This window comes from Peromyscus maniculatus, chromosome X (genome assembly GCF_049852395.1).
Source record: "Peromyscus maniculatus bairdii isolate BWxNUB_F1_BW_parent chromosome X, HU_Pman_BW_mat_3.1, whole genome shotgun sequence".
NCBI lineage: Eukaryota > Metazoa > Chordata > Mammalia > Rodentia > Cricetidae > Peromyscus > Peromyscus maniculatus.
In genome coordinates, this window is record NC_134875.1 from 69,070,941 (window position 1) to 69,087,653 (window position 16,713).

General features: G+C 34.8%; 1 protein-coding gene across 1 annotated transcript; it reads right to left on the reverse strand.

Annotated features, from left to right (window-relative positions):
• Positions 1-8,913: 8,913 nt before the first annotated feature.
• Positions 8,914-9,959, reverse strand: Tgif2lx (TGFB induced factor homeobox 2 like X-linked). Its single transcript, XM_006990487.3, has one exon. The coding sequence runs from the start codon at positions 9,855-9,857 to the stop codon at positions 9,201-9,203; it is 657 nt and encodes a 218-aa protein (XP_006990549.1). The 5' UTR covers positions 9,858-9,959; the 3' UTR covers positions 8,914-9,200.
• Positions 9,960-16,713: the final 6,754 nt, after the last annotated feature.

Below are 16,713 nucleotides of genomic sequence, written 5' to 3' on the forward strand. Positions count from 1 at the left end.
GATTTACAAGCACACATAAGTATTTCATCATTCAAGAATACTATTCTTTCTCTTCAGTGTCAAGATTGCAAACTTAAGACAGGTTTGGTAGTACATGACTTTAATCCCAGCACTTGGGAGGCAGAGGCAGGCAAATATTTGAGTTCAAGTCCAGCTTAGTCTACAGAGTGACTTCTAGGACAGCTAGGGTTATGCAGAGAAACCATGTCTCAAAAAAACAAAAAAGAAGAAGAAGAAGAAACTGCAACAGTAACCACCAACATAAAAATATGTGTTTTTATGATAATGAGCTTAATGATTTTTGTTAGTTATTATGAACAAACAACTTAATTTTTATTAATTAATATGCTTTCATTTTTCTATTAAAAAGTAATTATCTGTGGCATTATGAAACATCCGATCAATGCATTTGGCCAGGGATAATTCGGTGCAGAATATACTACCATTTGTAAGGGTCTAGAAACTACTTTTAAATTAAATTGCTCCTTACAAATATTTGTAAAATGCTTTGGATTCGTTTTGATATTTCCTTCATCATTTATTTTCTTCTCTCTGACAAACATTTGCAATGCTGGACTCTTCTAGAACATACACAAGGTTATGCTATATTAATTATTTATTCTATTAAGACACTTAGGAATTGGAACTCCACGGGTTGCTTCAGTGGCCTTATTATATGTAAGCACTGACTGCTATTTTTGTGATTTAAGATATGATCCAACGATAATGAAATTATTATTTAGATATTTCCCTCTTTATTTCCAGAAATAATTCCACAGCACCAAAGACAGAGAAAGAGAGAGAAGTATTTTAAAATGATTTTTTAAAAATATAAAATAAAAGAATAAATTGTCAATATATTTTTTACCTAATGTACTTCAAAAATCTTCTTCCTTTGGACTGAGGCTTTTAAAGAGGCAACATTTTTTCTTGTATTCTGAAATCCTTCATGATCTGGCTATAATGATTATGGTATATTTATAAAATTTGAGTCTGATGATTACAGCAGTATCTGGTTCTAACTTGAAATGGACTTTATATACACATTGAAATTTCTAACTCTGGCAAAAACTTTATCTTGAAAGGGCACAAACTTTGTAGTGATGAGATTTCAGTAGAGGAAGAAGAATATGGGTATCACATAGACACAGATGATCAATAATGTAGCCCTTCACAGCAGTAGCTCTTTGGAACAACATATGGCAACAGAATTACCTTTGTACTACCCAACTGAGGGATATAATTTATCCAGTTTGAGGAACTGCTATGATAGGTAATAAATTCAATGCTGCACATGTTCTGCATTCCAATACATAGGCCACATACTTATAAGAGCAATACCTAGCAATGTTATGATTTTAAATGAACTATCATGAACTTATCATTTTCACAACAAAAATAACACCTTACATTATTATCCCCAATTGCTAAATGTGGATTGAAATAAGCTTACCAAATATGGGCAATTCAAAGGTGGGTGGGAAGAGTCTTTTTTTGTTAACTGAAAGCAACTGAAAATTATGAACTACTGTAATAGCTAGTGTTAATTATAAACTAGACACAATCTAGAATCAACTGGCAAGGGAGGCTCAATGAGAAGTTGTCTAGATGAGGTTGATCTTCGTGTATATCTATGATATATGTCTTAATTATATTAGTTTGTGTTGAAGGACCTAAACAATATAGACCTTATAGTTTCCTGGGTTTGGAGTCCAGAACGGAATAAAAAGAACAAGGCAAGATGATCACACTGATCCATATATTAATTCATTATTCTCTGTTTTTGACTATTGAAGTAAGGTGACAAGCTGCTTCAAATTACTGCTACCTCTACATACCAATAATGATTGGATATAAATAATAATAATGAGACAAATAAACTCTTTCCCCATCAAACTGCTTTTATTAGGAAATTATATCATAACAGGAAAGGAAACTAAGAAAAACTTATTTTATTATCTCTATCACAAATTCCGCTTATATTTTTGTTCTTATTTGTTGTGCTAGGGATGTAGCATAAGGTACCTAGAAATTAAAAAAATGCCAGGCAAGCATTGTTTTATCATATATATATATATATATCTCCTATATGAATAACTATATTTATATAAATATCTATATCTGTACACTTTTTCCATATCTAATCTAGCTATATCTTTATCTAGCTATATGTATACTTCCTAAAATACTTATTTTTAGCTAAGTTCTCCCTAACTTTACCAGGCTGGACTTGAACTTTTGAGTATCCTGGAGCTAGCATTACAAACATGTACCACCTGGCTCAACTTATTTTTATATAGGAATGGGAAGGAAATAGTGATTATTAGATAAAATATTGAGCCATTTCTTTTTAAGTACCTTTAAATTATGTAATATTTATTGAAAAAATAGCTTTAAAATAGGTAATATTTATTGAGGAAAATATTTTTAATATTATGTTTTGAGATCCACATGGGATCAGAATAGATAATTATGTTTTGGCATGTTAGTCCTTTTGCTTAAAAATGTCACAATGTTTCTCCTTGCAGAATGTACTGACTTTGAAGTCAAGATTGTATTCTTTTTGATGCTTACCTTGAAATCACACACTTCTGATGATAAGCACATTATTGAGCATTTGTTTAGCTGACTCTAGTCATTTTTTTGACATAAGTAAAACAATTTCTAACATCATTTCACGTGTTTCTAGTAGAGTTTTAGGTAATAGTTATGTATGTTCTCCTAATTCAATGAAGTACTTTTTATATTTTCTTCAAGGTCCTTTAAAACATATTTTATAGAACTTACTGAATAACAGAATAAAAAGTCTGTTAGTTTATATGTGCAACTCTTCTGTTGCATATGGAAAATAATGTTTCCTTGAAGTCATCTACCACCTCTAATAATCTTTCTTCCCCTACTGTGAGAAGAACCATGAACCTTGAAGGGGAGACCCTAAAATATCTTATTCTGCTGAACAGTTGTTAGTTTCTATGTGAGTCATTATGTACTGTGAGAAGAGAACTAGGTCAAAATAAATTTACATAAAGCTTATCTTTATTTTTATTTCAAATTTGCACTTTTTTCAAATTTTTACTTTTGACTAGACTTGGGGGCTATCTAGCCTCATCATATAAATTACAAATTATGAGTTTCATCCTTAATTGTTTCTACCAAAGAGATTTATTTTATTTTCCAATTAATCTTAGTTCACTGTCTCTGTTTTTAATTTTTCTGCAATATGTTTTGATTATATTATTTCCCATCCTCACTCAACTTTTCCCAGATTCTCCCCTCCTCCCTATGTATCTAGCTTCTCTCTCTCTCTCTCTCTCTCTCTCTCTCTCTCTCTCTCTCTCTCTCTCTCTCTCTCTCTCTCTCTCAGTGTGTGTGTGTGTGTCAAAAACATAAAATAAACACAAAACATATCAAAATAAACCTAACAGGGGAGGCCTCAGGATAATTGGCAAACATTGTTAGGTCATAAAATGAGCCTCAAAATTACAGTGCTGATGACAATGTCCTAAGATGGCAATTTGATCCCATTTGGTCTGATTCTTGCCAGAAAGCAAAAGTCTAAACCCTGCATTGCTTACAACCCTTGTGATGTGACTTTCTGCTTAACTTAAAATAACATTATCTCCTTTTTTCTGCTCCTAACAATTAATTCTCATGGGCAAAATACATGTAGTTCCTGATTATTCCACACAGCTTGAATCAGCTCCAGTCCCCTACTTTGCTGACTATTTTATACAATCTGCCTATCTCCCAAATGAGGTGTTGCTCTCTATACCCAAGAGAGAGTCGGACAGTTTTGTTTCCCAATAAACTGCTTTTTCTCTCCATGGAGTAGTCTTTTTCAGTGGTTTTACTGCATCTCACTTATAAACAAAAAACCCTAACAGTTGTGCCAGAAACCCCATCCAAGGACTGAGGAATCTGGATGCAGACATCCATGGTTAGGCCCCGGGTGGATCTCCCGGAGTCCCAAACAGATCAAGCCAATCAACTGTCTCACCCATTTAGAGGGCCTGATCCAGTTGGTGGCCCCTCAGCCTTTGGTTCATAGTTCATGTGTTTCCATTCGTTTGGCTCTTTGTCCCTGTGCTTTTATCCAACCTTGGTTTCAACAATTCTTGCTCATATAAACCCTCCTCCTTCTCACTAATTAGACTCCCGGAGCTCCACCCGGGGCCTAGCCATGGATCTCTACATCCAGATTCCTCAGTCCTTGGATGGGGTTTCTGGCACGACTATTAGGGTGTTTGGCCATCCCATCACCAGAGTAGGTCAGTTCTGGCTGTCTCTGGACCATTGCCAGAAGTCTATTGTGGATTTCTGTGGGCCTCTTTAGCACTTTGTTTCTTCCTTTTCTCGTGTGGTCTCCATTTACCATGGTCTCCTATTCCTTGTTCTCCCTCTCTTTTCTTGATCCAGCTGGGATCTCCCGCTCCCACAGGCTCTCTTTCCCTCGACCCTTGCCCTTCATTACTCCCACTCATGAGTTGGCTGTTTGAAACCTGGGGCTTATGCAAGGATGCTTGGCTCAGTCTGGGAGGAGGGGACTGGACCTGCCTGGACTGAGTCTACCAGATCGATCTCAGGCCTCGGGGGAGGCTTTGCCCTGGAGGAGGTGGGAATGGGAGGTGGGCTGGGGGGAAGGGGACGGGGACAGAACAAGGGAATCCGTGGCTGATATGTAGAAATGAATGGTATTGTAAAATAAAATAAAAGGGAAAAAAAGAAAAAAAAAACAGTTTATAGTTTATCCAAAAAGAATCAATAATATCTAATTTTATTAATAATAAATTCTGGTTATTAGTCTTCTTTTTTGCTATTTAAAATATCAAGCATAGTGTTGATATATTGAACCTTTTAAAAATAAATATCTAACAAAAATAGGGAATCAATCTTCCTCAAGACCCAGTTCTACCACTCTTGGGCATATACCCAAGGAATGATCAACCATACCGCAGGGACACATGCTCATCAATGTTCATAGAAGCATTATTCATAATAGCCAGAACTGGGAAACAACCTAGATGCCCCTCAACTGAACAATGGATAAAGAAAATGTGATACATATACACAACAGAGTACTACTCAGAAGAGAAGAGCAATGACATTATGAGGTTTGCAGGCAAATGGATGGAACTAGAAAATATTATCCTGAATGATGTAACCCAGACTCAGAATGACAAACATGGTATGTACTCACTCATAAGTGGATACTAGATATAAAGCACAGGATAACAAAACTGCAACCCACAACTCCAAAGAGGCTAGGTAGTAAGGAGTACCCTAGGAAGGGCACATGGATCACCCAGCTATGGAGAAATGCATGAGATCTACATGAGCAAACTGGGGGTGAGGTCGGGTAATGTAGGTCAAGAGATGGGGAATGAGAGCTTAGAGGAGCAGGGGGTTCAAGCTAGAACAGGGAAAGATTGGGAGAGCAAGGAAAGAGATACCATGATAAATGAAGACACCATTGGAATAGGGAGAAGCAGAATGTTAAGGAGGTTCCCCGGAATCCACAAGGATGATTCCACCATAGACTAATGGCAATGGTCTAGTGTGTGCCTGAGCTGGCCTACTCTGATGTACAGATGGCTGAATACACTAACTGTTCTCATAGAACCCTCATCAAGTGACTGATGGAAGCAGATGCAGAAATCCACAACTGGGTCATTGGCCAAACCCCAGGAGTACAATCTATGAGAGAGAGGAGGGATTCCATTGAGACCATGACTAGAAAAATTACAGAGACAACTAACCAAACTAGTGGAAATGCATGAACTGTGTACCAATAGCTGAGGAGCCCCCATGGTACTGGACTAGGCCTTCTGGATAAGTGGGACAGTTGTTGAGCATGAACTGTGTAGGGGATCCCTAGGCAGTGGAACTGGGACCTGTCCTTATTGCATGAGCTGGCTTTTTGGAGCCTAGTGCTTATGATGAGACATTTTGCACAGCATTGGTGTAGGGAGGAGGGGCTTGAACCTACCTCAACTCAATATACCAGGCTCTACTGACTCCCCATGAGAGACCTTACCTTGGAGGAGGTGGGAATGGGGGATGGGTTGGGGGGAATGCTGGGAGGTAGGAGAAGGGAGGACAGGGGAATCTGTGGTTGGTATGTAATATAAAATGAATAGAAAAATCTCTTATTTAAAAAAAGGAAGAAAATCTAATATACTAAAATCAACAGAAATTCTATATGCAATGACAAACACACTAAAAAAGAAATCTTGAAAATATTACCATTCACAACACAGGAGAGTGAAGAGAGAGAGAGAGAGAGAGAGAGAGAGAGAGAGAGAGAGAGAGAGAGAGAGAGAGAGAGAGAGATTGATTTAACTAAGGAAGTAAAACATCTATACAATGAAAACTGTAAAATATTGAAGAAGTTGAGGAAGAAATTAGACCATCCAAAAACCTACATTCATGGATTATTAGGATTAATTTTGTGATAGTGATCATTCCACCAAAAGTAATTGACAAATTCATTGCAACTTTAATCAAAACACCAACTCAATTCTTAATAAACTAAAATGTGAAAAATAAATTAAATCTATATGCAAGTACAAAAGATCCAAGATACCCATAATAATCCTAAAATCTACTGAGAAAATCATATCTAATTTCAATTTAAATTTCAGGACCAATAGTAATGAAAACAACATGATATAAGCTCAAATATAAATACAGAGCAACTGAATAGAATATAGGACCCATATCTAAGACCATGAACCTACAGCCACCTTATTTTTGACAAAAATGTTGTTTGAGTTAAAACAAACAAACAGGAAATCCAGACTTTACAACAAATGATGTTAGAGGGGAGTTGGAAGCAACCTTCCTACTGGCTAGCTTTCACATTTCCAGAACGTGCTATTCATGTTACTGATAATAAGTAACCAATAATCCAACTCACTTGGAAATCTTGAAACCTATAACAATGTGCTTCTGGGCTAGTTGTGTCTTGTAGTGCAATATTGGAATGACTGATATACTCTTAACTTAGTTTTTTTGTTTTTCCTTGTGATTGAGGTCACATCAAGAAGAGGAAAATCAAGCCTAGTTATATAAAACAAGTCAAGATTACATGACTAGGGTGGTCATAGGTTCTTGGAAGTAACTAAAATTGTTTTGCTAAATGCTCATATTGACAAACTGCCTAATAAATAATCATTTTTAGATTCAGAAATTATCAGCGTTGTGCCCATATTCATCAGGGAAGCTTCTCACTGCAACTGATAGACATTAATATAGAAAGCTAAAAATATTTAATATGTGGAGAGAAATAAGTGAAGATGGAATGTATGTAGGAGAATAAATTAAGAAGAAATGTATGATCCTTAATGGGATAGCTATATTATCCAGACAAGGTTCAATAAACACTGAGGTAGAGTGGAAAGAATATAAGAAAAGAGGATGGGGAAATATACATCAAAAGAACTCCTTCTGGACTTGATATAGCTCTTGCATTGACAAACTCACTGAAGTTGTGGTTTTCTACACAAGATCAACTTATCAATATTTCATCATGGATGGGTAGGGCCCACCTATACCTAAGGGACTATTGGCAGTTAATAGTTGTTGAGGGTGGAGTCTTGTTAGTGATACATTTCCCTTGCTCCAGTAAAAACCCTCCCACCCACACTTGTATAAGAAACGGTAATTAAACTCACAATATCAATTTTTTTAAAAAAGGGGGGGCATGCAGGTAGAGGGGGACTTGTTGGGAAGAAGGGTTAGAGCAGGAAATGGAGGGAAATGACAAGAAAACGGGGGTGAAAATGAATAAATTCCATTATAAGTGCATAGAACTGTGAAACAATAATAAAAAACAAGTTAAAAGGAAATATGAATTGCTTTACTCTATTTCAGGAAAGGCAGTTTGAGACTGATGATCTCTTCCTTCTTACCAACACGGAAATTGACATTTTTCAGACTAAGACTTTCTAAACATGCTTTAAGAAGATGAAACATATTATATTGAAATTCTCAATAGAGATAGGCATTAAACCAACAATCAACCACCTAAGAAATAGACAAAAAACCCACATGCCTAGTAGTGATATCTGTTTGTTGCTTATGCAGGAGCTGAAAAGGAGGCCATATTGACAAGGTTTTAGCTTCATAAAATCAAAAAACCTAAATAACAGCTTTATGGATTAGTATGTTTCAGTTTCTATTGAAAATCTGTCTCAACTTAATACAGCATGAGAAGCTGCATTCATAGCCCCACAGGAATATTTTCATGTGGGAGCTGTCTGAAGAATTTTCCTTCCCACAAAACCCCATCAAGCCAAACATTTCAAACTGAAAAATAAATATGTTTAAGTAAAACAAACACAATATAGATTACCTGAGTTTAGTTTCTGCTTTACTAAAATATTCTAGATTGATTCCTTCCCCCCTCCCCCATAAATTATCTACAGCTGGTTTCTAGGGAATTTGTTGTTACAGTTTTCCTGTGATGCAGATAATTAAAACTAACAAAACACATTCTCCAAACCCAGTGAACAAACTAAAACTTGGCAGCAGTAAACCACCAATTGAAGTTCTCCATGAAATTACCATGCCAAATGTTCACTATGATTTGTCTAAAGAGATTACCCTTATCCTCCCAAAAATTATGAATTTACTTTACTTTGGCTTTCATACGTATATTCCTGCAGATATAAACCTCTACTCAAAATAAACTGTACAAAGTGAAACAGAGACTTGAAAGCTTAAAAAGAAAACAACAACAAAAAAAACCATTAAAATCTGGACAGCAGTCTCATAAACATTTGTTTTGGAGTTTTACCTTTATATTATCTGTGTGAGTAATTAAAGATATCTACCAATACAGAGGGAAAGAAGGATGCCATGGTATCTAGGGTTTAACTGGATTGTAGAAATTGAGATTAGCCATGAACACCCTTCTCTGAAGCTCACATAATGTTTAATATCCGATATATAACACTTAAGCCCAGGGGAGGAGAATTTAGAAATTCATTAAAGTTGATAATTGTGGCTATTGAGTTTCATCAGAAAACACTGACATACGCAGAAAATTGAGATGTGATAATGGAAAAAGTTTCTCAAGATGGGGGTGGGAGCGTAGGACATAAGATGGCATTGTAAGTTAAATCAGGTTGAGCATATATTAATCCACCAAAGTGCAAAGGACTGACTATGTGAACTGTTGAGAGGGGTGGGGATGGAGATTACTGATTGAGATTTTGCTTCTTCTGCTCCTCCAATTCTGCTGCCTTCTGTACAGCAGCATCAACCAGCATGTAGAAGCTGCTAAAATCGGGGTTTTCCTCTGGCAACACAGATGCTGGAGAAGACAAAGGCTGACTGGTGGAAAACTTGCCTTCTTTCTCTGAAGGGGCTTCAGGGAAGACATGGCTTAAAGACTCAGGATCTAGCTTTTGAGATACTTGCCATATTGGCAGGAACAGATGCCCCATCTCTGCTTGTACATTAGGCTGTGCCTTAACCTCTTCAGATAGACTGATGTGCTGCTTCTGGGCTGCAACCTGGCCTTCATAGGTAAATTTGTTTGAATTTTCTTGAAGGATTCCTGGGAGAAGGCGTCTACGGGCATTTGTAAACCAGTTGGAGATCTGAAGGTAAGATAAGTTGGTCTTCTTGGACAGCATTTGCTTTTCTTCTTCAGTAGGGTAGGCATTAAACCGGTGCTTATAGAGCCAGTCACGGAGGATCTTCACAGACACAGACGGCAGCAGGTATCCTTTCCGAGGTTTCTGGCTGTCAATAAACTTGCTCTTACAGCTCCTGGCAAGTCTTTTCCTGATCAAGGCACTTTTTTCATTAGGGTCTTGGGTCTCCTCTAGACTACCTTCAACACCCTCCATATTCTTGAACACTGCATTCAGTGCCTTGGAAACCAAGGATGACCGAAATAAGACTAAGGGAGCTCTGGGAGAGCAAGGAAAAGCCTTCACGGATTTCTGAACAGAATTCTCCTCAGTTGGCAGGCTGACCAAACTGGCTCTGTGATGTCACAAACTCTCTATGCCACACCTGAACTATCCTCCCATCCACCCACCCTCTAGGCTTTTTGGATCTACATGGCCTTACTATTTTTTCTTTACTGTTTTTTTTTTACCATAGCTTCTAATGTACTTGTTCTTACCCCATTTTTTATAACTCTCGAGTTCTTGTAACAGCTGTCACCAAAGTCCATTAATTGAAGAATAATATTACCATTAATTTGAAAAATTCACTCATTCAGTGTGTGTGTATGTGTGTGTGTGTGTGTGTGTGTGTGTGTGTGTGTGTGTGTGTGTGTGTACGTGTTCAAGTACACGTACCAACATACCATGGGTTCATGTTGAGGTCAGAGGATTTGGATTATTCTTTCTTTCTGGGGATTGAACTCAAGTGGTCAGGCTTGGAAGCAAGTGCTGTTACCCACTGATTTATGTAGTTTGACTATTAATACTACTTTCTTTTGACATTTTGATTTTTGTCAGGTTGTTATTCAATAGTTTTGCATATAATTTTAAAAGACTTTGAACGTTCTTCCTTTAAAAAGTTGCAGTGTTTTTGTCTTTCCTGCTGGTCTTTATTAATGGTCCTAATGGCTCATTTATAAGAAGCATTTTTTCTAAAATATTATCATTAATAAAAAAGTGTATTCTGATATACTTTTTCTATGTAGTAGATTATTCTAGTTTGTGCTCAATTAAACTTAAGAATATTTTTAATTGTTTTAGAATTTATAAAAGTATATATTATATCTTGATCAAATCCAATCCCAAACTTCCTCTCCTCCAGTTTCTGCCATACATACCACTCTTCTTTCCAATCTTCATGTACTTGTTTCAAAATTATATTAAGTGTGTGTGTGTGTGTGTGTGTGTGTGTGTGTGTGTGTGTGTGTTTGCAGTTTCCTTAGAGGACAGAGGTATCAGTTATCAGACTCCGTTGGAGCTCTAGCTAAAGGCAGTTCTGAGCTGTCTGATGTGACTCATGGGAATTGAACTGGGATTCTTTGGAAGATAAATATATGCTCTTAACCACTTGACCTTTCTCCTGCACCATGGTATACTTAAAAAACAATTATAAAAAACATATTTCCTTTTAACACCAGATTAATCTAATTCTTCTCAATGATCATGAAATATTTGCTTTTGGTATGACTTCACTGTGGCTTGTTTTGTTGTCTGTAATTTGAGCATAACTGTTTTGGTGATTCCTCAAGGAAGCTTGGTGAGAAATACAAAACAATTATAAAAATATGCAGAATTATGAGTTTGGAAAATATAATAAAAATTATAGATTGAGGTTGCTTATATCTCTTTTGATATTTCATATACATGGAAAGTTCATTCCCTAACTCACATAAAAATATTTGTAAATTTTGACCTGAATGATTAAAATGAATGAGATAACTGAACATTTCCAACTTTGAAAAGAAAATTTTAGTTTTGTTTGCTAAATTACCTAGATAACAATTACCAAGTTTACTCCAATTTGAATAAAATTAAAACAATATTAGAAAATCCAGCACTAAGCTAACTTACCTGAAACAGTGGTTCATGTTCAGAATATGAAGTGATGGAAGTTCTGGAAATTCAACTAATACACTAAAATATGTTACATCTTAAAATTGGCATAAATCAATGATTTTTAGTACATAATTGTCATGTATTGTTTTTGTTGATCTTATTGCCATACTTCCCTTTCCGTTCTCTCTTACCTCCTCATTTGTCCTAATTTTCCCCAGTAGTCACCATTTGTGCCACAAGTATTTTGTTATTCACTTAAAGCCCCCCTTCTCTATCATTACCTCATTTCCTCTTTCAGACACCTATACCCCCTTTCCATAGACTTCATATGTATATATGTATAATATGTCTGTGCATGTGTGTATATGTGCGTATATGTAAACATACAGACTGATGTGGGATATATATTATATATATCACATTCATATTTATTTGACATAACCTGAAGTATTTGTCTTTCAGAGTACAGGTTAATTTTGTTTAATATCTTCCAGTAATGTACCCTTATTATAACCTGATAGAAAGTTGTTTTATGCCAGAAAACATTAGTTGACTATGTATTTGGATTAATAACTTTAAAGACCACTAATGTAGTTTCAAACTTACCTAGATTTATGACTTTCTTTGTTCTATGAAACTATAAAAATTCACAAAGCTGTTTACACTTTGGATGATTACATTTTTAGTAACACATAGGTGTGTTTCCAGTACATGTTCACTCAAAAATGACTCCAGAATAAACTGTGCTGTATTCCCTTTAAAAGAAGAATATCAAAGGAAAATAAGCAAGGAAGAAATAAAAGATAATTTTCAAACAAACCTCTCTCCAATAAGACTTAGGGAGCTTAAAGGTAGGTCAATTTTGATTTTCCTAAATTTCCATTTTATGTAAAAATTTTAATAAATTTTTTGCAAACGAAGTAGTATATTATAGGAATCTGGCATGACCAAATGTTAAAACAGACAGGATAGGAAGAAAACATCAAATTCACTCATAAAATCATAAATTATTAGTCAATAAAATTGAGATTCATAAATAGTGAGCACTTTTGATATAAATAATCACAAATGGATTTCAAGAATACAAATGTGACTATGTGACTGAACGTAAGAATCTGTATTTATGTAATTCTTCCAACCAATGGATAAAAAATATATGAACATGGTAAAAAATTCATAAATATCCAATATCAACTTTCAAAGTTAATACTAACACCAAGATTGTTCTTGAAGTTTTATGAGTAATTCAAAGATATTTATTTTTACTAATATAACATCAATAAAACAGATTTAATTAAATGTTTTTCATATAAAAAGGGATGCAGATTATTATTTGCTGATTGCATAACTGACTGATAAGAAAATACTTAAAAAATAGTTAAGAACCTCTGAAATAATTATAGTTAAGTGAGTGGACATTCATAAACAAAACTTAAACTTGGCATGTATCAACAATAATCATTTATAAAATATAATGTAAATGTTAGCTAGTTCATTTTTATTCTAATACTTTTCCACTGAGTTATATCCTCCACTTTCTTTTGCTTTTTGTACTATAGCTATGTTTTATTTTTTGATTTTACACAGTCACAAAATCTCACAGACTGGCCTTGAACTCATATTGCATCTCAGGCAAATATTGACTGTGGAAATGTCCTGCTCATCCTCATGAACAACTGGATTTATAGGCTCATTGCATCCTGAAGTTGTGTATCTCAATGTATTAATGTAGTTTTATTCTTTATATTTAATGTTTATTAAATATCAAAATCACAAAAGCTCTGAAATTTTACCTTTCAGCTTGCTATAATTATTGAAAATATTCCTAAAATTCACTTATAAGCACAAATGTGTGAAACATTTGACATTTTTGAAACAACAAAGTGATAAAAATGATACAAAAGCATGTTTTCTTACCTAATGTGCTATTTTAAGTTATAAGACACTAAGTTATATAAGCAGATAGGCATAAAAAGAACAACGAACCAAACAAAATGACAATAGCCTCAAGGACTTAATAAGATTGTACTTGACAATTTGGGCTTTCAATAGTGTTGATGAGAAAAGTGTCTTTGCCCCTGAAAATAACGTTGCCAAGAAACTACTGTGAGGTTTAGAAACTTTGCTTTACTTTGGATGTTTTGTGATTTATACAAATAGAAGGAACTCACAGGGAGCTACAATTAAATTGATTGTACTGAAAGTGTGGTGGTGGTTGTGGGCTATGGGAAATGTTTGCAAATCCAATTTATTAGGAAAGCTGAAGGTGGGAGTGATTTATTTATGCATCAAATGAAGACCATTAAGGGCAACAAGGAATTAATTTTGTTTTAACTTTAAATATTAAGTTGAACACTAGTGGTTCTATTTCTTAAATGTTATTATGGAGTCTATAGAATGTACATGTGAGTATAAATGTGATCCTTACCATTTTCACAAATATAGAAGAAATACATTTTAAAGGTAAATAATATAAGACATAATTATGTAAACTTTAGAAACAATAATAGGAGAAAATCTGGTCAAATAAAACCTTCATAGCCACCTTAAAATATTATTACCATAACTGATATATTTATGGTAGATGATGTGTTAACAAAACTATTATTAGTGCCACATCCTCCGAAACCACTAAGAAGTATATTGTCTTAATAAAGAACTAGATTGTTCTAATAAAAATGTCAAAAAAATATTTGAACAATTTTCAAAGAAAAAATACAAAATGATTCCTGGAATATCCCCTGCAAGAGTAGAACATCAAAATTCCTGTACATGAGAAGCTTCTGTTTGGGTGCTAAGGCTCTAGCTAACATGAGGAACAATAGAAGTTGAGGAAGTGGATCATACCTGAGTGTTCTGATAAGGTTTACATCTCTGATGAATACTTCCAATTGGACAAATTAATGTCATCTATAAATGGAACTGCTCTGAGCATATGTATGCTAAGTCTGCTCTTCCTTGGGACAAAGCAAGCTAGCAAGACATTCATTACATATTCTAGCCTGAAATCCTTACTGCTGGTGTTACAAGTGGAGTAAAGGAAAAAGTAAGGTTTTTTTTCTGTAGTTATTCTCCATTTGACGTTCAAAAACATCATTATTGTTTGTTGGGCTCTCTTAATGTGCATTCTAAGCAATGCTATTAGAGCCCTACATCCTGCTCATGGTTGCTTCCTTGAGCCTGTAAGCTATTTGATCACTTATGTTATTGCTTGTCTTTTTCTTCACTTAGGAGTATGAAGAGTCATATTTCCATAATTGGATGTCCTAAGAATGATCAAGTGTATTGGAAAGTACATGTGTTTATGAATACAATAAAATTGTCCATTTTATTACACTGTGATGGAATGAAAAGACTAATTAACATTATAGAATATCAATATTCTGGTTTTGGTGCCATACTTGGTTTCATGAGATATTATAATGAGTAAAAGCTAAGAGATGCATTCAGCTAAGTTGAACATACCCTGTAGAAGGAATATGGTAAATTAGAGTCATCTAACACATTTCTGAGTCTTCATGGGAATGATTAAACAATAGGTATATGACTACAGGGAGAGGAAATGTGGCATAAAAAACAATAGACTTCTACAGTAGTCACTAATCAGTAGAAACTCAAAATGTTGGACTCATGAACTTCAAGAAACAGAGAGCTGTACTAGGAGGTATCTGGCAGCATGGTTATGTAGTTGGAAACTACCTTAAAATGGCTGTAAGAAAATTACAGAATTAAAATCTCCATGAGTGCCCCAAATGTATATTCATATTATGAGGGACCTAGAATAAACAGGTGTGTTGTGTCAGTTCAGGAATGGAAAAACTGCTTTGGACATGACTTGTTGGCCCAGGTCATACTCCACCAAATATCACTATAGTTTGATTTCTCCATGTGCAGAGGCTGAGAAGCATTTAGAGTATATGCTATTCTACTTTTGCCAGGATATTGCCACCAATATAGGTGGAGAGTTAGTTTCAGTTGAGGGTGGGCCCCAGGTATACAGTCCCCTGGGTTGGATGTCCACTATTTGGAATCACACAGAGGTCACTGGTATTAATATCATCCAGTGGTGGACATTGCCTTGACTAAGGACAGGAAGCAGATTAAGGCAGAGCTCAGATTCTGCCTTGTATAGTCTGGTTTGAATAGATCTGAGAAGCACCAGTTGCTTCAGAGACCTAGGAAACTGATGTCTCTATTTCTACAGGAAGGATTTTTTTTTCTTTTCTGTACTGTCCTGATTTTTCATATATATGTTAGCATGTTTCATCCACTCTTCTTATCAGGTCTGTATCTCTATCCATTCTTTATCATAATACTTCTTTCTTTTTATATTTTCACCATCTTTTTATTAATTTCTCATTTTATGTTTAATATTTTTATATTCTTTGCTAAATCTGCATTATTTTGGCACTAGTTTTTTTTTTTTTACTTTCTATTCAAGTGGAATCTTGCCATTTTCACTTCATGTTATAGTTTTATACCTGGCTACTTTTATATTTATGATAGCATGATTTGTTTTCTGCTTTCTGAGTTGCAGTTGGGATAGTGCCCTCAAGAGACAGACACTCACTAAGAAAGTCCTCATATATTCATATTAGAGGAAACTGATATGAAAAAAAAATGTGACAAACCCAAACAAGAAATAGGAACTTAATTAAGCTCATGATCTATTGGGACTAACTCATCTCTCTTAGTGAAATGCTTCTTCAATCCATGTGGGAACATAAATCAATATTTATTTTCTATAAAGTACACTTTTTTAGAAGATTTTCATTCCAGGAAAACTGGACTTGAAACTACAGAGAATGATATATATATATATATATATATATATATATATATATATATATATATATATATCTTTTAAGGTTGATCCCATTATCATGTTGCATTAGTGGAGTATACTTGTTATAACTGATAAGTCATTGCTACATATTATCGTTAACTAAAGTGCTTAGATTGAATTACCAGTCACTTTGAATGTTATATATTCTGTTTCCAAAAATATGTAGTAGTAAACATTTGTAATAATATGCAATATAAAATAATTTTACTGACCTAAAAATTCTCTGTGCGTCACCTATTCATCCCCCCATTCAGCCAGATTATCTCCCTCCTCCAAAACCATTGAGATCTTTATAATCTTTATAATCACCCCATATTTTTGTTGCTTACATATTATTGGACTCATACAACA